This window comes from Loxodonta africana, chromosome 3 (assembly GCF_030014295.1).
Source record: "Loxodonta africana isolate mLoxAfr1 chromosome 3, mLoxAfr1.hap2, whole genome shotgun sequence".
NCBI lineage: Eukaryota > Metazoa > Chordata > Mammalia > Proboscidea > Elephantidae > Loxodonta > Loxodonta africana.
Genome location: NC_087344.1, coordinates 55053288 through 55079400, shown reverse-complemented (window position 1 = coordinate 55079400; position 26113 = coordinate 55053288). Strand labels below are relative to the sequence as shown.

General features: G+C 45.2%; 1 protein-coding gene across 1 annotated transcript; it reads right to left on the bottom strand.

The window, feature by feature from the left end:
* Nucleotides 1–443: 443 nt before the first annotated feature.
* PLA2G2F (phospholipase A2 group IIF) lies at nt 444–10925 on the bottom strand. The gene is made up of 5 exons (XM_064281407.1): nt 10642–10925; nt 9935–9987; nt 6142–6286; nt 5120–5226; nt 444–2489 (listed from the first exon to the last, which is right to left on the bottom strand). The coding sequence occupies exons 1-5, from the start codon at nt 10755–10757 to the stop codon at nt 2278–2280; spliced, it is 633 nt and encodes a 210-aa protein (XP_064137477.1). The 5' UTR covers nt 10758–10925; the 3' UTR covers nt 444–2277.
* Between the last annotated feature and the right edge of the window lie 15188 nt (nt 10926–26113).

Below are 26113 nucleotides of genomic sequence, written 5' to 3'. Positions count from 1 at the left end.
AAGGAGGGGTGAGGAAGAGGGACTAAAAGTCAGACACTGAGGAGTCAGACCCCAGCCCCACCCCTTATCACCTGTGGGACTTGGAGCAAGCTGCTTTCCCTCTCTGGGCCTCAATTGTTCAACAGAAAACAGTGGGGTGGAGGGAGAACCCTGCTGAGATTGAGGCCCGGGAAGCACTTAGCTTCAGTGACTATGTCATTGTCCTACCGTGGACCGCAGGCTCGTGGCTGCAGTGCCACTTTCCACCTTTGCCTCTCTGCTGGGGCAGGGAGGGGGTGGGCCGTGCCAGCTGCTGGGTATCAGGAAGCCACCTGCCCCAGAGCTGGGACCCCGGGGTGATTCACGGCAATCCCCTCCCCACCCCCGCAATGCCTGGCCCGTGGGTGCCATGCCAAGGAGGACCCAGAAGTAAGGACTTGAGGCAGAAACCCTTTATTGGTTTGAGGAGGGGGTGAGGAGTCTGGGGTGGGACGGGGGATGGGCAGGACTTCTTAGGAGCAGGTTTTCACCCCAGCTCTCTGACCCTGACCTTCAGAAGTAGGGGATATGCACATGTGGAGATGGCGCAACCAGACACCAGGCTCTCCGGAGGAAGGGCTGAGGGGCAGGTAAGGGGCCAAGGCCTCTGCAGTCACCACCTCCAGGTACCCCTCCCAGCTCCATCCTGGCTTGGTGGGGCTTCAGCTCAGAGATGTGGGCCAGCTGAGGATATCTCAGGGTGGAAAGGTCGGGGCCAGGGAACACAGGCCACCACAACTGTCACACCACAGCTAGCAGGCGGCAGGGCCTCAGGACCCCACGGTCTCTTCCGCACACAGTGGCAGCTGACCCTGGGCACAGCCTTATCCTCAGTCCTGAAGGCTGGAGTTCTGAAGCTGCCTTGTGGTGAGCCTTCTGCTCATCCCTGAAACCTTTTGCATAGGCATCCTCTCCATTGCAGAGGGTCCTCGGGGTTGACACCTGGTGAAGGAGCTGGCAGATGTGAGGCAGGGTGGACTGGCCATCTGGAGGCTGCTGATCCTGAACTCAAGGTTGAGGCAAGGGAGCACCAGGGCAGGTGCACCTGGAGGAAGGACAGTGCTGGGTGCAGGGTCAAGAAGAGCTGGCCCCACTGAGGCCCAAGTCCTCCTCCACCTCTGCCCACAATCCCACAGTCCCACAGGCCCCAAACATGAACGGGCTGTGGAGGTTCCACATTGCCAGGGCTCCTCTGTCCCCCACCCACTTCTCTGCTTTCCCTGCTGAGCGGCCACTAGGCATCTGGATGTCTGACCCCCATCTTCTCCCACCTCTGTCTGCTCCCTCCCATTGCCTCTCCGCCCCCATACTCTCCCCCTGCCCCCTGTTGCTGAGTTTGTTTCCCCCTCACGGAGCCCTCAGCCTCTTCCCCTCCAGAGGGCTGTGCCCTGCATGCAGCCCAGGGAGAGAGGGGCCCTTCGGCCTCCTGTCCTGGCTGCTACCTGAAGTGGGGGAGCAGGGGAGGATCTGAAGGGCTAGGCCTGACCCCTCTGGTGTTTGTCAGGACCTGGAGTCGGGATGCCCCTCCAAGCAGTGCAGGGTTGAGGGCAGAGTGAGGTGTATCTTCACATGTGTGCGTAGCAGGAGACATCTGTGTATTTTGGGGGCACCTGAGGAACCCTATCTTAGTCCCTGTGCACCTAGGGGAGTTTTGCTATGCACATGGCTTCTGCCAGAGCCCCTGCTCTGGGCACTTTGGGGAACTGAGGCAGGACTTGGGGACTGGGACACTAAGCTTAGTGGCCATCCTGTGGTGTCTGGGCCTGGCCTCCCATGCTACTTCAATGAAGCCCAAGGTGGGGCCACCTGTTGTGTGAGTGGGGCCTCAGCTAGCCACAAGAGCCCCAAAGCAGAGATCCCAGGCCTCAGGACCAGCACTACCCGGGGTCTTGGTCCTAGCTTGGGGCCTGTGCCAGGGGCACCCTGGTCCAGCCTTGAGGGCCTGGCTGAGGACATCCAGCTGGGGCAGTGTGGGAGGACTCCTCTTTCTGAGGCCTCTGCCTTCATGCTCAAGTGGAGGCCACATGCTTCTTTCCAGGTCTGGGACCAGCAGCAGAAGCAGCCGCACCAAGCTGCTGAGCTGGAGGGCCATGAGGGGCAGGGGCCAGGGCCCAGGCTTTCTGGGCTAGAGCAGGGGTTGGGCCTGCTGAAGGCTTCATTGAGGAGACAGCAGAATAGCCTTTGGGCTCCCCACCTGTACCCCCCAACACCTGATCTGGAAACCAGAAACCCCAATTCTCTCTCAGACCAAAGAGGGTGCTAGGGAGGCACCGGAGGTCCTGGGGAGATGTGTCTGCAGGTGACCTCCTCAGGGGGTGGCTCATAGATGCTGCAGTTGGGTGCGGGGCCCTGGCAGTAGACATTGAGGTAGTTGCGATACGTCTCGTTGTACGACTGGTTCAGGAGGCACAGAGTGATGCTCTTGTCACATTCACATGCCTGCTTGTCACACTCTGTCTGGTTGAGCTCGCCTGCAGAAGATGGGGAGAGGGCAAAGGCTGTGGGTGAGGGGATGGCAGCCCATCTGGGACGAGGGGAGAGAGAGAGCGAGACTGCAGACTCCTGGAGTCCTGTGCTTTTCAAAAGGGGGTCCTAGGCCAGAGGCATCCACATCAACTGCCGACAGCACCCAGACCTGAGGAGCAAGCCTTCCAGGTAACTCTGATGCTGGCTGAAGTCGGAGAAGCCCTGGAGTCCAACATCGTCACTGAGGCATTTCTTCAGTGGGGGAAACTGAGGCCTAGGAAGGAGGGTGGGCTTGCCTAAGTCCCCCAGTGAGTTAGAAGCAGAGCTGGGACGTAGTCTGAAGTGTCAGGAGCCACCATCCCCAGACTAGTGACTCTGTACTTCCCTGGCCTCCTTCTTCAATCACAGAGCCTCAGAATGCCCACCTGGAGGTGGTGGAAAGGTTTGAGTGAGAAAATGTTTGGAATGAGCTTAATTCAAAGCTTAGCACTTGTTGTTAGGTGTTGTTCAGTCAATTCTGACTCAGAGCAACCGTATAGGACAGAGTAGAACTGCCCCGTAGGGTTTCCTAGGCTGTAAACTTTACGGAAGCAGATCACCGGGTCTTTACTTTCACAGAGCTGCTGGTGGGTTCAAACCACCAACCTTTCGGTTGGCACCCAAGTGTTAAACCAGTGCACCACCAGGGCTACTTAAAAATCAAAAACCAAACCCGTTGCAGTCGATTCGATTCCGACTCATAGTGACCCTATAGGACAGAGTAAAACTGCCCCATACAGTTTCCAAGGAGCGCCTGGTAGATTCAAACTGCCGACCTTTTGGTTAGCAGCCGTGGCACTTAACTACTATGCCACCAGGGTTTCCAGGGCTTCTTAAGCACGTGCTCAATACATGGTGTCTGCTGCTGTTGTTGTCATTATTAGCTTCCAGAAATCATCTAGCCCAGTAGTTCTTAACCTTGAATGTGCCTTAGAATCAGCGGGAGGGCTTGTTAAAACACAGACCTCTGGGCTCCACCCCTAGGGCTTCTGAGTCAGCAGGGCTGGGTGGATCTAACAGTTTGCATTTCTGACAATTTCCCTGGTGATGTTGTTGATAGTGGTCCAAGGAACACACTTTGAGAACCACTGAGTAAGTCAATGGTTTGCAAACTTTCAACCCTCCCAGCAGCAGGATTCTTTCTCTTCGATGAAACTCTTTGCAGAAGGATGATATAGCAAACAGCTGAGAGAGAAATGACCTAATATATAAAATACATTAAAGAGCCAGTGGGACCACTCAGGGACACCCCCTGTGGGGTAGCAGACTCTGGTGCCCCCAGAAGTCCCTGGAGCCCAGCGTGAAGACCACTGCTTTAGGTTAGCCCATTGTCTTTCTGGGTGGGGGAGTCTGTCTCGCCTTGAACCCCTTTAATGAGGGGACACCCCTCTCTCAAGCCAGCTTCTCCCCTCTCCTATGTTTGAACAGCAGAATACGGGAACCACAGAGTCCTGGACTCCCAAGTGGTCCAAAATGGGCCGAGTTCCCCACCAGACTCTTCTCCAGAGAACAGGAGATTTGAGTTTCTTTGCAAAGCTGGCATTGCTTGTGAGCCATCAGAAAGAACAACGTGCAGAGCCTGGTTAAGACAAGGAGGCAAAGAGAGCCCAGCAGCTGCACAGGGGACGGGGCAAGGGGTGGGACCCTAGAGAGGAGCATTCGAGGGAGGTGGAGCAGGGACACTTGGGCCTGTTAGCTTGGATGCTGCTTTCATGCATCTGTCATCTGAGGAATGGGGAGCTTACCACCAATGAGGGGAGAACTGCCAGGCCTGGCTCTGAGACCCTGAACCCCTAGGAACACCGGGGCATTGTGATGGGCCACCTCTCCGGGTGCAGTCCCAATGACAGAACTGGAAGGGAGAGATCTGCTCTGACCCAAAGCCCTCAGTGTACTCATAGAAGAGTGAGGCCAGGTGGGAAAGAGTCTCGCCCAGGTTTACACAGTGAGGAGACAGAGGCCAAGCCCAGAGCTCCCAACTTCCAGTCTGGGGTTTCACAAAGTCTGGCTCACAGAAGAGTAGGCTCAGAATCACCTAGGGTCTGGTTAAAAACGTGAATTCCTGGACCCTACCCAGACCCATGGAACCAGCACCTTTCCCTAAGCTCCCCCAAATTTAAGAATTGTGGGAATGGAGAACCCAGTGTCCAGCCCAGGCTTGGGGATTTGAGCACATCAGAGAGACCTGCCGGGGCCTCATGGCTAGGGTGGTTGGATTTAGCAAAAAAGCAAAATAGAACAAAAACAGGAGACTCAGTTAAACTTAAATTTCAGATAAGCACCCAATAATGTTTTAGAGTAAATATGTCCCCAACATTGTATGGGTCCTACTTACACTAATACTTCATTTTCTACTGATATTAATTCACTTTGTACTCATACGAATTAATTTTAGATGAATACTTAACTTTTTAATGTAAGTATATCCCAGGCAATATTTAGGATATGCTGATATTAAAACATTACTCATGTTTATCTGAAATTCAAATTTAACCATATTTCATTTGGCAACCCTACTCACGGCCCCACCACAGGTGGGTGGGGCTGGCAGTCCATAGTCCTCCCCCAGGTCTCGGATAGCAACAGAGGGACTCACTGCAGACAATTGTATTATTCTCAATGGTGTGTTCATAAGGGTCCACGTAGGGGTGGCAGCCCAGGTCAAAGAGCTTCTGGTAGCAGCAGTCGTGGGCATGGCAGCACCTACGGGCGGGCAGAGGAGAGGTGGGGCCCCATCCTTCCACTGGCAGAGACACTGATCGACTGTCCAGTCCCTCATTGGTCAGACTCTCAGACTGAGGCCCAGAAAGGGGCAATTACTTACCCAAGGTTACATAGCCAGGCAGTGGCGGGCTGGGGCCAGCACCCCAGTTTCTGTCTGAGATCCTGCCTCTTTGTCCTATCCTTTCAGGGCTCCCAGTTTTTCCCTTGGGGCCCTGGATGCAGCTGCAGGAAGGGCAGGGGTCCAGCAGTGTGATCAGGGTGGGAGGGAGCCAACATCAGGGGAGTGCTGACTATACACAGAGGCTGTCTCTGGCTATGCATGATGGCCAGAGAGGGACAAAGGTCTGGAGGGTCCAGTCGAGATGGGGGTTTGGGGGACAGGAAGCAAATGAGGCTATCTCCATCACCTCCAGGGGAGTGAAGTCAATTGGCCAACATGCATTTATTAGGCTCCCAGTGATATCAAACTTTATGTTAGCTGCTGTTGGGGAGGCAGGAACAGAAGAAAGGCGTGGCCTCTGGGAGCTCCCAGTCTAATGGAGGAAGCATAGCCCCTGTCCTCCAGCACTTCCAGTCTGATGGGGGTGGAGGGCATGGTCCTGGCCTATGTAGGACATTAGCTGTGTGAACATTGCTCCCATGTGTACTTTTGGGCAGGTCAAAGGTCCCTTCCTAGTGAGAGTGGGAGTTCAAATGCCTTCAAGCATGAGTCCTTAGGGATGGACAACAGAAAATGTCTAAGACAGCTGGACATGCCACAGGTCAAAGGACAGGCTCCTGGCCACAAACTCATCCCACAAGCCTTGTCCTTTAGGGAAAGGGCCCTTTCCCACTTCTTAGAAGTGGAGATAAGAGTGACCTTCTGCTGCCCACCCGAGTCAGCCCAGAACTTACCAGTCCACCCCATCCATAGGCAGGCCTCGCCCACCTAGTCCGCAGTAGCAGCCATAACCCACGAAGGTCCAGATGGCGTGTCTCCCCGTGAGGGCTTCCACCATGGACTTGAGGTTGAACAGGCTGCCCTGGGCCACGGACAGAACTGCAAGAGAAAAAAGGGGCCTGCTGTGAGCTCAAGTACCAAGTCCAGTGTGGCACCCATGTAAGTACCTTAAGCCCTCACAATCCTGAGACAATAACCATGATATTTGTGGAGGGCTTGCACTGTGCCAGCACTGTCCAAAACCTCTTCCAAGTATTAATTCGCTGAGCTCTCTCGGCTGCCCTAAGAGGTGCTATTATTATCCCTATTTCACAGATGAGGAGACTGAGGCCCAGAGCCCAGGCTGGGTGCTCCAGAGCTGGGGTGTTCTCCATCCCGCAGCACAGCTCCCACCAGGCCTGTCAGCCCTCTGGGCTCCTCCAGCTGTGCCCGGGGTTAGGTGCCCCCTCCACTCTCCACGTTCCCCATCCTGATCCGCAGCCTGAACCAAGAAATATACCAGGAGAGGAAGGAAGCCAAGAATTCCAGAAACAAGGCTGAGTGGAATCCCAAAAGCCACGCCTGCTTGCTTATTGAGATGTGATTGTCCAACATCTCACCAGCTCGATGTGCCTAAGTGAGAAGAGCACAGACTTTGATGGCAGACAGAGCTGGGAGCAGAGGCATCTATCTGGCCAGGCAGGAAAAAGAAGGACTCAGAGTCAAATCCCTGGGCCCAGTCAAAACTCCCTAGAGCTCTGTTTTCTCATCTGTACAATGGGAATAGCAACCCACCCTTGACAGATCAGGTAGGCATTGCTCAACATGGGGCTTGGCGCACACAAGACCCTCACTGCCTCCACCTACCACCCCTCGGGACTTGTTGGGGCTCTGGCCCAGGCCTTCCCTCCCCTTCAGAGTTGATGTTGGGGTTCTCGCCCCACCTGAGTCTTCCCGCCTCTTGGCTTCGCGGTTTTTGTCACTACAGAGAACAGGCAGCAAACAGGAGAGGAGATGAGGAAGGAATAGGGAGAAATGAAAGACAACTTTAAAGAGAGTGGTTTAAAGCCATGTAAATGTCTAAGTTGGGGTCCAGGGCAGGGAGAGAGAGGACCCCGCATTCAGGGGGCCTGAGTTTGAGTCTCCTGACCTGCAAAAGGAGATTTGGCCTAAAATGGCCGTTCAATAGAAAGTAGGTGAAAGGAGCTGAGAGGGTGCCTGCCAGATAGTGAGTTCTCACCCCCATCCCCTTCCTCTCACTCTGTTGGGTTCTTGTTGCTCCAGTAAAATGTGTGCAAAGCGGTGCAGGAGGCAGACAGACCTGGTTTTGAAAACAGGTTTATCAGTTGGTACTGTGGGACCTTGGGCAGGTCACTTAACCTCTTTGGCCTCAATTCCCAAGTCTGAGGGCTGGGGGTAATGACATGCCCTGTGCAGAGCACAGGGAATTCAGGTGAGGTCATGAATGCGTGTGGAGCACTGGCCCAGGCAGTGCCTTGAGGTGATACTCACATCTGTGAGGGCCCGTCCTCCTGGCTCCCTCAGCCTGAAAAGCCCCCACCCTCCCTCCCATCTCCCCCTGCCCGTTGTCTGTGCAGATGTTACCCTGGGCGGGGGGGCGGGGGGCGGGGTGCAGCCTCAGCCTTCAGAACTCCCTGACCGTCAACTTCTCCCATGTTGTACAAGAAGAAAAGTGAGAAACTTACCCGGTCACACAGACAGTGGACACACACATTCTCTCTCTCACACACACCTCACATACAGACACACATTCATCCACTTCACATACCTCTATACACCTCACCCACACACACACACCTGACACACAGAAACACACAGACGTACACACATATACCTCATACACTCACACCTCACACGTACACACACCTAACACACAGAAATACACACACACGGCTCATACACTCACACCTCAAACAGACACACTCCCCACCTCCCACTACCTCTATACTCTTCACAAACTCCCACATACATGCCTCACACACCCACACTCACCAACCTCACACACTTGTACACACACTCACTCCCACATACCTCACATGTAACTTACGCATCTCACACACTCATATACACTCATACACAGACACGTACAACTTATACATCTCACATGCACACATACCTCCCATGTTCACACATAGACACACACCCCGCACATCACACTCTCTCACACTCTCTCACACTCATACTTGCACACACGCACACATCACAAATATACACACACACACCATACCAAGGGAGAACCAGTGGCCTGAAGCTGAGCGCTTGTCCATACTTACTCTCCAAATACAAGTAACAAAGTCTGTGTTCGGTCAAGCTAAAGGCTCTGACCTAACCACTGTTTTCTAAATAACAGGTCCCTTCGCCTGAAATCAACCAACAATTTCTCGTGTCTGGCCAAATTTAACCTTATTACATTTTGTTTGTTTCTGGTATGTATTTCTTTTCTTCAAGCCACTCTGTGTTCTGGCAAAGTTCAACTGGCTGTATAAAAAGTCAGTGAGAGATTCAGTCCACATTTCATGTACCTGACTCATCTGCCACCCAACAACATCTGGATGTGTGACAAGGGTCAGATCTCTGTCAGAAGCCTCACTTGACAATACCATAGGGTGGCTCCCTTTGATCCATGGTACCCTGGAGTACCACCAGGGAGAGAACTCTTCTCAACCTTCTCTACCATATATCTATTACATGTGAAGATTTGTCTTTTCTTGTGCACTCACTCACATCCACACACTTAGTCCTACATACACACTCATATGCAGATATATGCATACCTACGTGCATGTAAATTGTGGTGCTGGCAAAGAGTATTGAACACACCGTGGACTTCCAAAAGAAGGAACATATCAGTCTTAGAAGAAATACAACCAGAATGCTTCTTAGAAGTGACGATGGCAAGACTTTGGCCCACTTACTTTACACATGTTACCAGGAAAGACCAGTCGCTCAAAAAGAGCATCTTGATTGGTAAAGTAGAGGGTCAGCGAAAATGAGGGAAACCTTCATTGAGATGGATTGATACAATAACCGAAACAATGGACTTGAACGTAACCGAAACAATGGACTTGAACGTACCAGCAGTCATGAAGATGGTGTAGGACTGGGCAACATTTTGTTCTGGTACACATAAGATTGCCATGAGTCAGAGCAAACTTGACGGCGACTAAAACAACACAGTCATATACACATTTTATTGACACATACTCATCAAGTAATACACACTTGCATCGGTCAACACAAATATACTCACACACTCAGGTGCCAACAGGGACGCATGTTATTCACATGTGCTATACACACAGATACAACCCTATGCTCAGACACACCTTCACACACAGTAGACATATGCTGAATACCCACACACAAACCCATTACTTTATGTCCACAGGTATACACATTCACAATTACACACTTCTATGCACACAAACACCTAGATTTTGCTGGGGTACCCAAGCAAAACACCAGCAAACACCACAATTTTACAACGCTTGCTCAGCTCTGGACCTGCCCCCTTGAGGCTCATAAAAGTGACTGACCCTGGCGTGTTTACAGGTGAGGAGTAAACAGCCCCAGAAGGGAGGATGAAACCTGGCAGAGGGCTGAAATAGGAAGTAGTGTCCCAGAGACGGGAAGTGACAGGTCCAAGGTCTCACTCAGTCACTGGAATTCAAGCCCTGGCGCTCAAGTTCACAGAGAAGGGCTGGGAAGGGGAGAGAAGGAGGAGTCTTCCTCAGAGCCTTTACTCACCGCTGCTGGCCAGAATGGCAATGGTGAAGAGCTCCTTCATACTCAGGCTAGACCTGCGAGAGGAAGAAACCCAGATCTCGAGTCTATCCCCTCCACCGTCCTGCAGTTCTAGGCCTGCTGCACCCTTTGTGCCTCGCTACAGGCTCCATCAGCACTGTCCCAGATCTTCTAGTTGCTGGCACCCAGCCCTGTGATTAGCTCCTCCAGAAAGATCCAATCACCTCCCTTCCTGCACTGTTCCTCCTGGAGGAACAGAGCCTCCCTGCCTCCCACTCTGAGCAGGACACCACCCTGCATCTGCTCCAAGACAGGAAGCTCACCATCTCTTGAGGTTGGGTTACCATCTTGGATCAGAGCCAACCCTTCTTCTGCATAGTGTCCTGAGACAGTGAGCTGCAACCCAACCTGGTGGCTGGGTCTTGAACCTGGAGATGAGTTTCCTCGGTTCTGGGCCCAGTTCTGCTTCCAAAATGCCAAGTAACTGAAGGCAGATCCATTAGCCTCTCTGGGCCTCAAGTGCCCCATGAGGTTTGATTAGATGACCCCTAAGGCCCTTCCAGCCCTAAAAGTACAGTGATATGTCTCAGCCCATCACTCTGAGAATCAGAGCTCTCCTTTCTGGAGAAATGGATTCTAGAAGCCAGTCTCCCACCACCCAAACCTTGCCCCCTCAATAGAGGATTCCATCCAGGGTAGCAGGCACGTACCTGGATGTTCTCCAAGTAGAGGAGGCCCTGAAGCAAAAAGCCCCACATCCAGAGGGGTGTCTATCCAGCACCTTCTTCCTGAACCCTTTGGGGTTGACCTGCGCCCCATCTACCATGCTCTGGATTCTGGGAGGCCAGCGACATGGGGCTCACAAGGTCCGTGATCTGCTTTTAAGGCTCCAGGAGCAGGCCCCAGCTTCAAGCTGCCATGCACACTGGCAGGGCAGTGCCAGGGCAGTACCCCTAGGCAAAAGGCAGGTGACACATGCCCTAGAAAGGAGACTCCTCCTCCCTCCCACCTCCGCTGCCCTGCCCACAAGCTGGCTGGCTAAGTTCCCACTCACAGCTGCAGGGCGTGCTCTGTCTGCGGGGGTGGGGGTTTGCGTACCTGACTGTGAGTGGGCACCTCCCCAACACATGTGAAAGGGTACTGTCCCAAAGACCTGTCTGTCCACATCTGGACATAAGGAGTTCTTAGTGCTGCTATAACAGAAATACTGCTGTGTGGTTTCAACAAACAGTGATTTATTTTCTCACAGTTTAAAAACCAAAAACAAACCTATTGCCATCAAGTCAATTCTGACTCACAGCGACCCTATAGGACAGAGTAGAACTGCCCAGGAGAGTTTCCAAGGAACGCCAGTTTAGGAGGCTAGAAGTCTGAATTCATAGCTCTGGCAAGGTTTTCTCTTGCTCTCTGGGGAAAAATCGTTGTCTTAGCTTCTCTAGTGTTCGTCTTGTCACTCCTTGGAGATCTCCACATGCCATCCATCTTTTCCCCCATTCCTGCTTCCTTCTGTGCCTAATCTGCTTTTTTATATCTCAAAAGGGATTGGTTTTAAGACACATCCTACATTTATATGGCCTTATTAACATAATGAAGGAAATCCTATTTCCAAATGAAGTTACATCTACAGTGTCTTAGGCTGGGTTCCCTAGAGAAGCAAAACCAGTGAAGTGTATATATATAGAGAGAGAGAGAGGTAGAGAAAGAGATTTATCTCAAGGAAATGGCTCATGTGGTTGTATAGGTTGGCAAGTCCCAAGTCCATGGGTCAGGCATCAGGCTGACTCATGTAATTGTAAGGACTGATGAATCCAAGATCGGCAGGTAAGACGGCAGGCTGCTGGCTCACAGGCTGCAAAGGCTGATGAATTCCAAGATCCACAGGCAATATAGCAGGCCGCTGACTCAAGTCCCAAGAACTGGAGGTCAAATGGTGATGAGTTGGATGCAGGATCCAGAGTAAGCAAGCAAGCAAGCTTTGCTAGAACATCCATGTACTTATTGGCTGTAGGCCACATCTCCAAGGAAACTCCTCTTACAACTGATTTGCTGATCACATCATAGAGGATGAATACATTACTACCTTAACTGCTAAATTACATCATTACATAACTGCCAAACTACATCATTACATAACCATAACTGCCAAAACACTGAGAATCATGGCCTAGCCAAGCTGACGTACAACCTTAACCACTACACACAGATATAGGGGTTAGAATTCCAACACATACTTTGGGGGGACATGATTCAATCCATAAGAAGTCCATTCACATATGGAAAGAGTTTAGTCCAAAAACTGGAGAGAACTCTGTATCCACATCTGCAAGGGGGTCTCCATCATCCGGAAGCATGTTGGTGCCCACATTGGTCAGGATGCCCTGGTTAAGACTGGAGGAGTAAGGGCTCATTTACCTGGCAAGAAGTATCCCCCGTACATATCTGGAAAGAAATCCTGCTTGATTGGAAGCAGAGCTTCTCAGCCCGAGCACTACCAAGCTGTCAGGCCAGATATCTCTTTGTTGGGGACCTGTCGTAGGCACTGTAGGATGTTTTGCAGCATTCCTGGCTTCTACCCATGAGACCGTATAGCACCTCCCCACAAGTTGTGATAACCCAAAATGTCTCCAGACGTTACCAACTGTCTCCTTTGGATCAAAATCGCCTCTGCTTAAGAGCCTGGTGGGCCTGGGTCAGCACCATTTGCCTTTTGTTTGGGAGGTGAGAGGGTAGTATGTAGGGAAGAGGAAGTGGTAGAAGGATCTGAGGCTTGAGCCCTGGGGCCCCTGATGTGGGCTTGAATCCTAATAACCCCACTTCTTGGCTGTGAGACCCTGGGAAAAAGTTTCCTTCCCTGGCCTCTGTGTCCTCAGCTATGGAATGAATATACTAAGGCCTCATCACCTGTCTGTCAGTTTGTTGTAGTGTGGTGGCTTATGTGTTGCTATGATGCTGGAAGCTAAACCACCAGTATTTCAAATACCAACAGGTCACCCATGATGGACAGGTTTAGAGGAGCTTCCAGACTAAGACAGGCTAGGATGAAAGGCCTGGTGATCTACTTATGAAAATTAGCCAGTGAAAACTCTGTGGATCACAACAGAATATTGGCTCATATAGTGTAGAAAGACGAGGCCCCTAGGTCGGACGGTACTCAAAATACATGGTGGCCACAGCAATGGGCTCTTAGCATATCAAGGATTGTGAAGATGGCATAGGACTGGGCAATATTTCATTCTGTTCCATATGGAGTTACCATGAGTCAGAGCCAACTCCAAGACAACTAACAACAACGAGTAAGGATTAGTACTATTAGATGTCAAATGTCATGTAGTACCTGGCATGAAGTCGATGCCCAATTGAAGTTCTGATTGTTACAAAGTAGAAACCCATTCTCCAGGTGGCAAGTGGGTGGGGGAGGGAGAAGAGCAGCCTTGGAAGTGGAAACTCCACATAATCCCCTCATCTTCACATTGACCCTTCTCTTAGTGTCCCTGGAGTCACTGACAAGAGGCAGAAGAGGCCCCCTGGGGCTTCCTTCATACCCTTATTTTTGTAAACTTTCTTTTCTGGTTACACCAAACCAAATGGATAGCTGATCCCACAGGTCATTCTTCCCATTTCCCAGCCCAACTATTCCCCTGCCCAGTCCCCAGCCCAACTTCCTGTTTATGGATCCAGGCCCCTCTCCTTCCCAGGATGTCCCCCTGGACAAACCCCACTAGCATCCAATCACACATCCCTACATGGGTAGGTATTAATTTGCACTTGCCAGTGGTTAAGAGCTTGACTGCTAACCAAAAGGTCAGCAGTTCAAATGCACCAGCTGCTCCTTGAAAACTCTATGGGGCAGTTCTACTCTGTCTTATAGGGCCGCTATGAGTCAGAATTGACTCGACAGCAAGTTTTATATACAATTCTGACCCAAGCCATGGTGTTTTCAATCATTTCATATGCATGTGAAAGCTGGACAACGAATAAGGAAGACAGAAGAATTGATGCCTTTGAATTATGGTGTTGGTGAAGAATATTGAATATACGGTGGACTGCCAGAGAATGAACAAATCTGTCTTGGCAGAAGTAGAGCCAGAATGCTCCTTAGAATTGAGGATGGTGAGACTTCATCTCACTTGCTTTGGACGTGTTATCAGGAGGGACCAGTCCCTGGAGAAGGACATCATGTTTAGTAAAGTCGAGGGTCAGCAAAAAAGAGGGAGACCCTCAAGAAGTTGGGTTGACACAGCGACTGCAACAATGAGCTCAAGTATAACAACGATTGTGAGGATGGCACAGGACAGGCAGTGTTTCCGTCTGTTGTACATAGGGTCACTATGAGTCAGAACTGACTCAAAGGCACCCAAAAACCAATACATTTCTTTGTAAGTATCTGTTTGTTTTGTTTTTGTTTTCGTTTTGGGGGGGTTTGTGAATATTGACACTTCTTTCAGATGGAGGCTCCCAGGGAACAGGGGTTCCCTGAAGGACAGGGCCTTCATCTGCCTTATCAGACTGGGAGCTCCCTGAGGACTGAGAAAAACAGGAGAATAATGCTGGCCTCTGTCTTCACCTGTTTGCACAAAGAAGCAAGTAAGACACACTACAGTCCACACACTGAAGATATAGCCTCCAACTGCAGGTAACTGAGAGCCACTTAGATCTATATCAGGGAGGACAAGGCTGGAGTGGAGGAGGATCCAAGAGCCTAAGAAAACCCTATTGCCTTTTCTCATCTCGCATTCCCACAGGACATGCTGGTTGGGCTGGTTTTTGGAGAGGGTGAATCCTTGAGGGAGAGGATGGGCTCTTTCCTCTTCCTCTCGCTTCCCCTAACAAGCAAGGTTGTTCAATAACGATGAAGTCAATAATAAACTGGTCTACCTAGTAATTCTACTTCTGAGACTGTAAACCAAGATATGAACCTGAGTTGTTCCCAGAGACAGATAAAAAGGATGCTGACTGTGATGTTTTTATGGTAACCAGAAAAAAAAAAAAATCAGAAACAACATAGACTAGGGAATTAGTTATGCAAACTATTAGCCATTCTCTCATAATCATAGTTTCAAAGAATAGTTGATAATCTGGGGAAATAACTGATTTTATGATGTCAAGTGGGGAAAAAAAAAACCTTGCATGTACAGAGTAACAACAATTTTGGAAAAAAGAGAGAGAGCAAGAGAGAAATGGAAGTGGTTGGTTGGTGAGTACATGTATAAAAATTATCTGGAAGGACATACAGCAAAATGTTGGTAATGGCTGCTTTTAGGTAGTAGAATACCTAGTGACTTCCACATTCTTATTTGTACTTTTTTGTATTAAAATGTATGTAACGCAATGCATTTGATAACTATGATGAAATGGACAAACTCCTTGAAAGAGCTCACTCAAGAATAAATAAATAACCTAAATAGCCCCGTTGTGCTGTTTTTAGGTGCCATTTAATAGGTTCCCACTCATAGAGACCCTGTGTACAACGTAACAGAACACTGCCGGGTCCTGTGCCATCCTCACCATCATTGCTACACTTCAGTTTATTGTTGCTGCCACTGTGTCAGTCCATTTCATTGAGGATCTTCCTCTTTTTCACCGACCTTCTGCTTTACCAAACATGATGTCCTTCTCCAGGGCCTGGTCCCTCCTGATAACATGTCCAAAGTGAGATGAAGTCTTGCCATCCTTGCTTCTAAGGAGCATTCTGACTGTACTTCTTCCAAGACAGATTTATTTGTTCTTCTGGGAGTCCAATATTCTTCACCAACACCATAACTCAAAGGCATCAATTCTTCCTCAGTCTTTCTTATTCTTTATCCAGATTTCCCACGCACATGAGGCAATCGAAAATACCATGGCTTGGGTCAGGCACATGGAAACCCTGGAGGCGTAGCGGTTAAGTGCTACAGCTGGTAACCAAGAGGTCGGCAGTTCGAACCCTAACACACACCTGTCCTGATTTTAAACCATGTAGTATCCCCTTGATCTATTCAAATAACGGCCTCTTGGTCCGTTATAGGTTTCACATGAACACAATTAGGTGTTCTGGAATTCCCATTCTTTGAAATGTTGTCCATAATTTATGATTCACACAATTGAATGCCTTTGCATAGTCAGTACAACACATGTAAACGTCTGTTATGGACTGAATTGTGTCCCCCTAAAAATGTGTATCAACTTGGTTAGGCCATGATTTCCAATATTGTGTCCTTGTCCTCCATTCTTTGATCTGATGTAATTATCCTATGTGTTGTAAGTCCTAACCTCTATGATGTTAATGGAGCCCTGGTGGCACAGTGGTGATGAGCTTGGCTGCTAATGAAAAGGTCAGTAGTTCAAATCCACCAGCTTATCCTTATAAACCCTATAGGGCAGTTCTTCACTATAAGCCTGAACCGACTTGACAGCCACAGGTTTGGTTTGGTTTTTTATAATGTTAATGAGGCAGGATTAGAGGCAGTTACGTTAACGAGGCAGACACAATCTACAGGATTAGGTTGTACCTTGAGTCAATCTCTTTTGAGATATGAAAAAGAGAAACAAGCAGAGGTGAGAGGGACCTCATTACCATCAAGCAGGAAGAACCAGGGGTGGAGTACGTCATTTGGACCTGGGGTCCCCGCACTAAGAAGCTTCTAGACCCAGGGGAAGATTGATGACAAGGACCTTCCCCCAGAGACGACAGAGAGAGAAAGCCTTCCCCTGGAATTGATGCCCTGGTTAGAATTTGAACTTCTAACCTCCTAGACAGTGAAAGAATAAATTTGTGTTTGTTAAAGCCACCCACTTGTTGTATTTCTGTTATAGCAGCACTAGATAACTAAGACAACATCTTTCTGGTATTCTCTGCTTTCAGCCAAGATCCATTTAACACCACCAATGATATTCCTCGTTCCACATCCTTTTCTGAATGCAGCTTGAATTTCTGGCAGTTCCCCATTTATGTACTGCTTCAACCACTTTTAAATTATCTTCAGCAAATTTTACTTGGGTGTGATATTAATGATATTATTCCATAATTTCTGCATTCTGTTGGATATCCTTTCTTTGGAATGGGCACAAATATGGACTTTTCCAGTTGGTTTGCCAGGTAGTTTTCTTCTAAATTTCTTGGTAGAGACAAGTGAGCACTTCCAGTGTTGTATCCATTTGTTGAAACATTTCAACTGTTATTTCCTCAATTCTTGGAGCCTGTTTTTCTCCAATGTCTTCAGTGCAACTTGGTCTTCTTCCTTCAGTACCGTTGACTCTTGATCATATGCTATCTCCTGAAATGGTTTAACATTGACCAGTTCTTTTTGGTACAGTGACTCTGTGTATTCCTCCCATCTTCTTTTGATGCTTCCTGCATCATTCAATAATTTGCCCCTAGAGTCCTTCAGTATTACAACTCAAGGCTTGAATTTTTTCTTCAGTTCTTTCAGTTTGAGAACTACTGAGCATGTCCTTCCCTTTTGGTTTTCTAACTCTAGGTCTTTGCATACTTCGTTCTAATTCTTTGTCTTCTTGAGCTCCCGTTTGAAGTCTTCTGTTCAGCTCTTTTAGTCGATCATTTCTTACATTTGCTTTAGCTACTCTACATTCAAGAATAAGTTTCAGAGTGTCTTCTGACATCTATTTTGGTATTTTTTTCCTGTCTTTTTAATGACCTTTTACTCTCTTCGTGTATGATGTCCTTCATGCATCCCACAACTAATCTAGTCTTCAGCGATTAACGTTCTATGCATCAAATCCAGAAAGAGATTAACCAGTAAGCAAGGTACACACAGGTTTACAGTAAGCAAGATATTCATAGGCTTAACTGTGTTTTTACTCACTAATCTATACTGCACATCACACATGAACTTCACCACATCTTTGAAATTGTGACTACAGATTAGGAAGTCAACACAAATAAGGCCATGCATATCTTGCTTATTGGGTAATCCATCTCTGGTCAAATCTATTCTTAAGGTGGTCTCTAGATTCAGGTGGGATATACTCAAAGTCATACTTTTGCTTTCATGGACTTATTTTACTTTTCTTCATCTTCAACTTGAAATTGTGTAGGAGCAATGGGTGGTCTGCTTCACAGTCAGCCCCTGGCCTTGTTCTGACTGATGATGTTTAGCTTCCTCATCGTCTCTCTCCACAGATGTAATTGATTTGATTCCTACGTATTCCGTCCAGCAAGGTCCATGCGTATAGTCGCCGTTTATGTTGTTGAAAAAAGGTATTTCCAATGAATAAGTCATTGGTCTTGCAAAATTCTGTCATGCAGTCTCCTGCATTGTTCCTGTCACCAAGGCCATATTTTCCAACTACCAACCCTTCTTCTTTGTGTTTGACTTTTGCATTCCAATCGCCAGTAATTATCAATGCATCTTGATTGCATGTCTGATCAATTTCAGACCTCAGAAGTTGGTAAAAATCTTCAGTTTTCTCATCTTTGGCGTTAGTGGTTGGTGCATAAACTTGCGTAATAGTCTTACTAACAGGTCTTCCTTGTAGGCGTGTGGGTATTATCCTGTCACTGACAGTGTAGTACTTCAGGATAGATCTTGAAATGTTCTTTTTGATAATGAATGTGATTCTATTCCTCTTCAATTTATCATTCCCAGCATAGTAGACCATATGATTGTCTGATTGAAAATGGCCAATATCAGTTCATTTCAGCTCACTAATGCCTCCGATATCGACCTTCAAATGTTCCATTTCATTTTTGACAGCTCCCAATTTTTCTTGATTCATACTTCTTACATTCCACATTCTGATTACTAATGGATTCTTGCAGCTGTTTCTTCTCATTTTGAATCATGCCACATCAGCAAATGAAGTTTCCAAAAGCTTTACTCCATCCACATCAATAGGGTTGACTCTATTTTGAAGAGGCAGCTCTTACCCGGTTGTATTTTGAGTGCCTTCCAACCTGAGGGGCTCATCTTCTGGCACTATATCAATGTTCCACTGCTATCCATAAGGTTTTTACTGGCCAATATTTTTCAGAAGTAGATCATCAGGTCCTTCTTCCTAGTCTGTCTTAGTCTGGAAGCTCTGCTGAAATCATTCACCATGGGTGACCCTGCTGGTATTTGAAATACTGAAGGTAGAGCTTCCAACATCACAGCAACACAAAGCACCACAATATGAGAAACTGATAGATGAATGGTGGCAATAACCCTGTATCTATTAAATAAATTGAATATATAGTTCAAAGCCTTCCCACAAAGAAACTCTAGGTCCAGACGACATCTCTGGTACAGGCACTGAAATATTTAAGGAAGAAATAATACCAACTCTACATAAACCCTTACAGAAAAGTGAAGAGGAAGGAATCCCTTCAAATAATCCGTTAGGCCAATATTACACTGATACCAAGCCAGACACGACACTACAGGGAAAGAAAACTACAAACCAACATCCCTCATAAACACAGATTCAAAAATTCTTTTAAAATTTTAGCAAATTGAATCCAACAATATATAAAAAGGTAAACACACCACAATGAAGTACAGCTTATCCCAGGAAGGCAAGGTTGATTTTACATTAAAAAAATCAATCAATGTAATTTACCATATTAAGAGACTAAAAAAGAACGCAATATGATCATCTCAATGGATGCAAAAAACATTTGACAGAATCCAGTACCCATTCCTGATTAAAAATCCCCAGTAAACTGAAATAGGGAACTTCCTCAATTTGAAAAAGGACATCTACCAAAAACCTACAGCTATCAAAAACCTACAGCTAACTTCATACTGAGTGCCTTCCCCCTAAGATTAGTAACAAGGCAAAGATACCCACTCTCACTACCTCTATTCAACATTGTAGTGGAGGTTTTAGCCAGTACAATAAGGCAAGAAAAAGAAATAAAAGGCATCTAAATGGGAAAGAAAGAAGTAAGACTGTCTTTATTCACAACTAACATGATCATTCACATAAAATATCCTATGGAAACTAAAGAAAAAAAAAACTATTAGAACTAATATGTGAATTTAGCAAGGTTGCAGGATATATTATCAAAATACCAACAACAAAAAGTCAATTGTACTTCTACATACTAGCAATAAACAATTAGAAACTGAAGTTGATAAAATACATTTACAATAACTTAAAAAAATATGAAATACTTACGGATAAATCTGACAAAAAAATGTACAAGACCTGCACAACGAAAACTACAAAACAATGCTGACATAAATTAAGGAAGAACTAAATGAATGGAGGGATATATCATGTTCATTAATCAGAAGACTCAATATTGTTAATATGTCAATTTTCCCCATATCACTGTATGGATTCAATGAAATCTCAATCAAAATCCTAATAGACTTTTCTTGTAGAAATTGACTAGTAAAAAAAATAGATCCTAAAAATTCATACGGAAATGAAATTGACCTAGAATAGCCGTATCAGTTTTGAAAGTGAAAAACAAGTTGGTAGACTTACACTAGCTAATTTTAAGATTCATTGTAAACCACTGTAATTAAGCCAGTTTCATGGATTGAATTATGTCCCCCAAAAATGTGTGTATTAACTTGGTTAGGCCATGATTCCCGGTTTTCTGTGGTTGTCCTCCATTTTGTGATTGTAATTTTATGTTAAAGAGGATTAGGGTGGGATCCTAACACCCTTACCAAGTCACACATCCCTGATCCAATATAAAAAGAGTTTCCCTGGGGTGTGGCCTGCACCACTTTTTATCTCTCAAGAGATAAAAGGAAAGGGAAGTAAGCAGAGAGTTGGGAACTTCATACCACCAAGAAAGCAGCGCTGGGAGCAGAGCACGTCTTTGGAGCTGAAGACAATGACCTTCCTCCAGAGCCGACAGATAGAGAAAGCTTTTCCCTGGAGCTGGCGCCCTGAATTCGGATTTCTAACCTACTGGACTTTGAGAGAATAAACTTCTCTTTGTGAAAGCCATCCACTTGTGGTATTTCTGTTACGGCGGCACTAGATGACTAAGACAGACTGTGCAATATTGGTATAAAGATAGAAACATAGAACAGAATAGATAATCCAGAATTAGTCCTACATACATTGGTAGATTTATTTTTGAAAAAGATGCAAGAGAAATTCAGTGGAAAAAGAATAATCTTTCAACAATGGTGTTGGAACAATTAGCTACTCATATGCAAAAAATTGCAATTCATAATTTGTACCATATACAAAAATTAACTCAAAATGGATCATAGTTCAACAAGGGTGCCAAGATAATTGAATGGGGAAAGAATAATGTTTTCAATAAACAGTGCTGGGACAACTGGATATCCACATGAAATTGGATCCCTTCCTTATACCGTACACTAAAATTAACTCAAAATAGATCATAGACTCAAATGTAAGGACCAAAACTATAAAATACTCAGAAAAAATTGAGGAGTAAATCTTTATGACCTTGGGTTAAGCAATGGTTTCTTAGATACTGTACAAAAAGCCCAAATGACAAAAAAAAAAAAAAAAAAGAAAGAAAGAAAAAGACATCCTGTTTTATCAAAATTGAAAACTTTTGTGCTTCAAATGAAATTATCAAGAAAGTGAAAAGACAACCCACAGAACAGGAGAAAATATTTGCAAACCATATACCTGATAAGGGTCTTGTGTCCTAGATACACATGGAAAGAACTCTTACAACTTAACAACAAAAAGACAAATAACCCAACTAAAAACTGGGGAAAGAATTCAAATAGATATTTCTCCAGAGAAGATATACGAATGGCGCATAAGCACATGAAAAGGTGCTTAACATCATTAGTCATGAAGGAAATGTAAAACAATAACCACAATGAGGTATCGCTTCATATCCACTAGGGTGGCTAAGGAGCCCTGGTGGCACAGTGGTTAAGAGCTCAGCTGATAACCAAAAGGTTGGCGGTTTGAATTCACCAGTCACTCCTTGGAAACCCTATGGCGCAGTTCTACTCTGTCCAATAATGTTGCTATGAGCCAGAATCAACTTGACGGCAAGAGGTTCGGTTTTTTTTGTTTAGGGTGGTTACTATAAAAAAAAGAAACAATAACAAGTGTGGACAAAGATGTGGAGAAATTGGAACCCTCATATATTGCTTGTGGGAATATGAAATGGCACAGCTGCTTTGAATAACAGTCTGGTATTTCCTCAAACAGTTAAACACAGAATTACCATATAACTACTCCTAGATATATATCCTCTCCTAGAAAAAAAAAAAAATTTTTTTTTTTTAGATATATACCCAAGATAATTAAACACATATGACCACACAAAAACTTGTACACAAATGTTTGTAGCAGCATTATTCATAACAGGCAAAAAGTGGAAACTACTCAAATGTCCATAATGGATGAAAGGATAAACAAAATGTGGTTGCTATAATTCGGAAGCAACTCAACAGCAACGGGTTTGATTTAGTTTATATCCATAAAATGAAATATTATTTAGCCATAATAAGGAATTAAGTACCGATACATGTTACAACATGGATGAGCCTTGGAAACATTGGGCTAAGTGAAAGAAGGCAGACACATGTATGATTTCACTTATTTAAAATATCCAGAATAGGTAAATCAACAGACACAGAAAATGGACTGGTGGTTGCTGAAGGCTGGAGGGAGAGGGGAATGGGGAGTGACTGCTTAGTGGGTCCAGAGTTTTCTTTTGGGGTGATGAAAATGTTTTGGAATTGGATGGAGGTGGTGGTTGCAAACACTGTAGGTGTTCTGAGTACCACTGAACCCACCCCACACCACTGAACAGTGCACGTTAAATAGCCAATTTTATGTTATGTGAACTTCACCTCTATTTAAAAAATAATAATAATTCTGTAAGATAACTGGGTATGTAAGTAACATTTTATTAACAGGTCTCATATGTACAAATGATAACCAGTTAGGAAATCAAAGAATTTTTTCTTATAATAGGAATGGAAAACACAAAACATCTAAGATTAAACTCAGCAAAAAACGGGCAAGACTTACATGAGGAAAATGCTCCTATAGATCACAAAAGTCAATTAAACAAATAAAAAAGCTCACCAGATTCTTAGCTATTCAGAATTCAACTTCATAAAAATATCAAGACTTCCTTAAATTCACATATTAATTTAATGTCTTTCTTGAGGTGCCGTAGAGTCAATTCTGACTCATAGTGATCCTATGTATTACAGAACGAAACATTGCCCAGCCCTGTACATCCTCACAATAGTGGGTATGTTTGAGTCCATTATTGCAGCCACTGTGTCAATCATCCATCTTGTTGAGGGTCTTCCTCTTTTTCGCTGACCCTCTGCTTTACCAAGCATGATATCTTTCTCCAGAGATTGATGCCTCCCAATAACATGTTCAAAGTAAGTGAGATGACGTCTCACCATCCTTGCTTCTAAGGAGCAATCTAGCTGTACTTCTAAGACAGATTGGTTCATTCTTCTGGCAGTCCATGGTATATTCAATATTCTTTGCCAACACTTAATTCAAATGTGTCTATTCTTCTTTGCTCTTCTTTTTTCATTGTCCAGCTTTTGAATTAATTTAATGAGATTCCAATAAGAAATTAACAGAACTTTTTTTTTTTTTAACTAGACAAACTGACTCTTACATTCACATTTTTTTAAAAAAAGCAAGAATAGCCAGGAAATTATATAAAAGAAAAGCACTGACAACTGAAAAATCCTACCAGATTTTTAAACATGCTTTCACTAATTAATGAGACATCCACATGTGAACAGAGAGATCAGTAGAATAGAACTGAAAGTCTAGAAATAGACCAAAATACATATGGGAATTTAGTATGTGAAACTAAGTGGCATTTTAAATCAGTAGGGAAAAGATGGATAATTAATAAATAGTTTGGGTACAACTGAGTAACTACTGGAAAAAATACAAAGTTGAATCCAAACCTTATACTCTCATATGAGTATAAAGTCCAGATGGAGCCAATATTTAAATTAAAAAAAAATGAAACCATAAAAGTATTAGAATAAACTATGGGAGAATTCTTTTCAATCTGAGAGTGAGAAAGACCTTTCTAACTCTGACCCAAAACTCAGAAGATGTATAAGGAAACACTGATAAATGTAACCACATTAAAACCTAAAATTTCTTCACAGCAAAAACCACCATAGGGGAAAGGAAAAAAAAAAAAAAAAAAGATAAATAGCAAACTGTGAAAACATTTGCAACAGAAGCTAATTTCCCTAACAAATAAAGAGTTCCTACCAGTCACTGCTGTTGCTGTTAGGTGCCACGAGTCAGTTTGGGCTCATAGCGACCCTATGTACAACAGAACGAAACACTGCTTGGTCCTGTGCCATCCTTTAAACAAAGAGATTAGTGGTTGCCTAGGGCCGGGAGGAAGGAGGATGCAAGGGAACAGGGAGTGGCCTCTAAGGACTAACAGTTTTGTTATGGAGTGTCGAAAATGTTCTAAAATTAGATTGTGGCAATGGTTGCACAATGCTGTGAACATACAAAAAAAAAAATTGAATCTCACATGTGAAATGGGTGAATGGTATGGTACGTGAATTAAATATCAGTAAAGCTGTTTTAAAATATATATGTAATATACCAAGATATAAAATCTAAACTTATAAAACTTTTAGGGGAAAATCTTTGTGACCTTGAATTAAGCAAAGATTTTTAATATAACACCAAAAGCATACGAGAAAAAAAAAATCAACAAATTGGACTTCAGGAAATTTCAATTTCTGCTCTTTGAAAGACCCTGTTAAGAGAATGAAAAGACAAGTCACAGACCGGAAGAAAATATTTGCAAATCACATACTTAATGAAGGATTGTATCCAGAATACATAAAGAACTTTCAAAACTCAGTAATAAGAAAACAAGGCACTTCTTAAAACTGAGCAAAGGATTTGAAAATCCACTTCACCTAAGAAGATATACTGACGGCAAATAGTGCTCAACGTTATCAGTCATTAGGGAAATGCGTATTAAAACCACAGTGAGAGTCTACTACACACCTATTGTTGTTGTGTTGTTAAGTGCCACGAAGTCGGTTCTGACTCATCGCGACCCTATGTACAACAGAAAGAAACACTGCCCAGGTACTGCACCATCCTCAAAATCACTGCTATACTTGAGCCCATTGTTGCAATCCATCTTGTTGAGGGTCTTCCTCTTTTTTGTTGACTCTCTACCAGGCATGGTGTCCTTCTCCAGGAAATGATCATTCCTGATAACACGTTCAAAGTATGTGAGACGTAGTCTCACCATCCTTGCTTCTAAGGAGTGTTCTGGTTGTACTTCTCCCAAGACAGATTTGTTCATTCTTTTGGCAGTCCTTGGTATATTCAATAATCTTCTCCAACATCACAATTCAAAGGGATCAGTTCTTCTTTGGTCCTCCTTATTCATTGTCCAGCTTTCACATGCGTATTAGTAGATTGAAAACACCACGGCTTGGGTCAGGCACACTTTAGTCTTCAGGGTGACATCTTTGCTTTCAACACTTCAGATTGAAGGATGCAATGCATCTTTCGATTTCTTGACTGCTGCTTCCATGGGTGTTGATTGTGGATCCAAGTAAAATGAGAGCCTTGACAACTTCAGTCTTTTCTCCATTTATCGTGATGTTGCTTATTGGTCCAGTTGTGAGGATTTTTGTTTTCTTTGTGTTGAGGTGTAACTCATACTGAAGGCTATGTGGTCTTTGGTCTTCATCAGTAAGTGCTTCAGGTCCTCTTCGATTTCAGCAAGCAAGATTGTGTCATCTGCGTAACACAGGTTAACAATGAGTCTTCCATCAATCCTGATGCCACATTCTTCTTCATATAGTCCACCTTCTCGGATTATTTGCTCAGCATACAGATTGAATAAATATGGTGAAAGGATACAACCCTGGCGCACAACATTCCTGGCTTTAAACCATGCAGTATCACCTTGTTCTGTTTGAACAACTGCCTCTTGATCTATGTACAGGTTTCTCATGAGCAAAATTATGCATAAAATGAAGAAGACTGACCATGCCAGGTGTTGGAGAGGTTGTGGAAGTATTGGAACTATCATACACTGCTGGTGGAAATGTAAAATGGTACAACCACTTTTGAAAACAAGGGTTTTCTTATAAAGTTAAACATATACCTACCATATGACCCAACCATTTCATTCCTATGTGTTTACTCAAAACAAAGCATGAATCCCTACAAAGACATATGCAAATGTTCACGGCAAAAACTATAAACAACCCAAATGTCCTTCAGTCAGAGAAAGGATATACCAACTGTGTT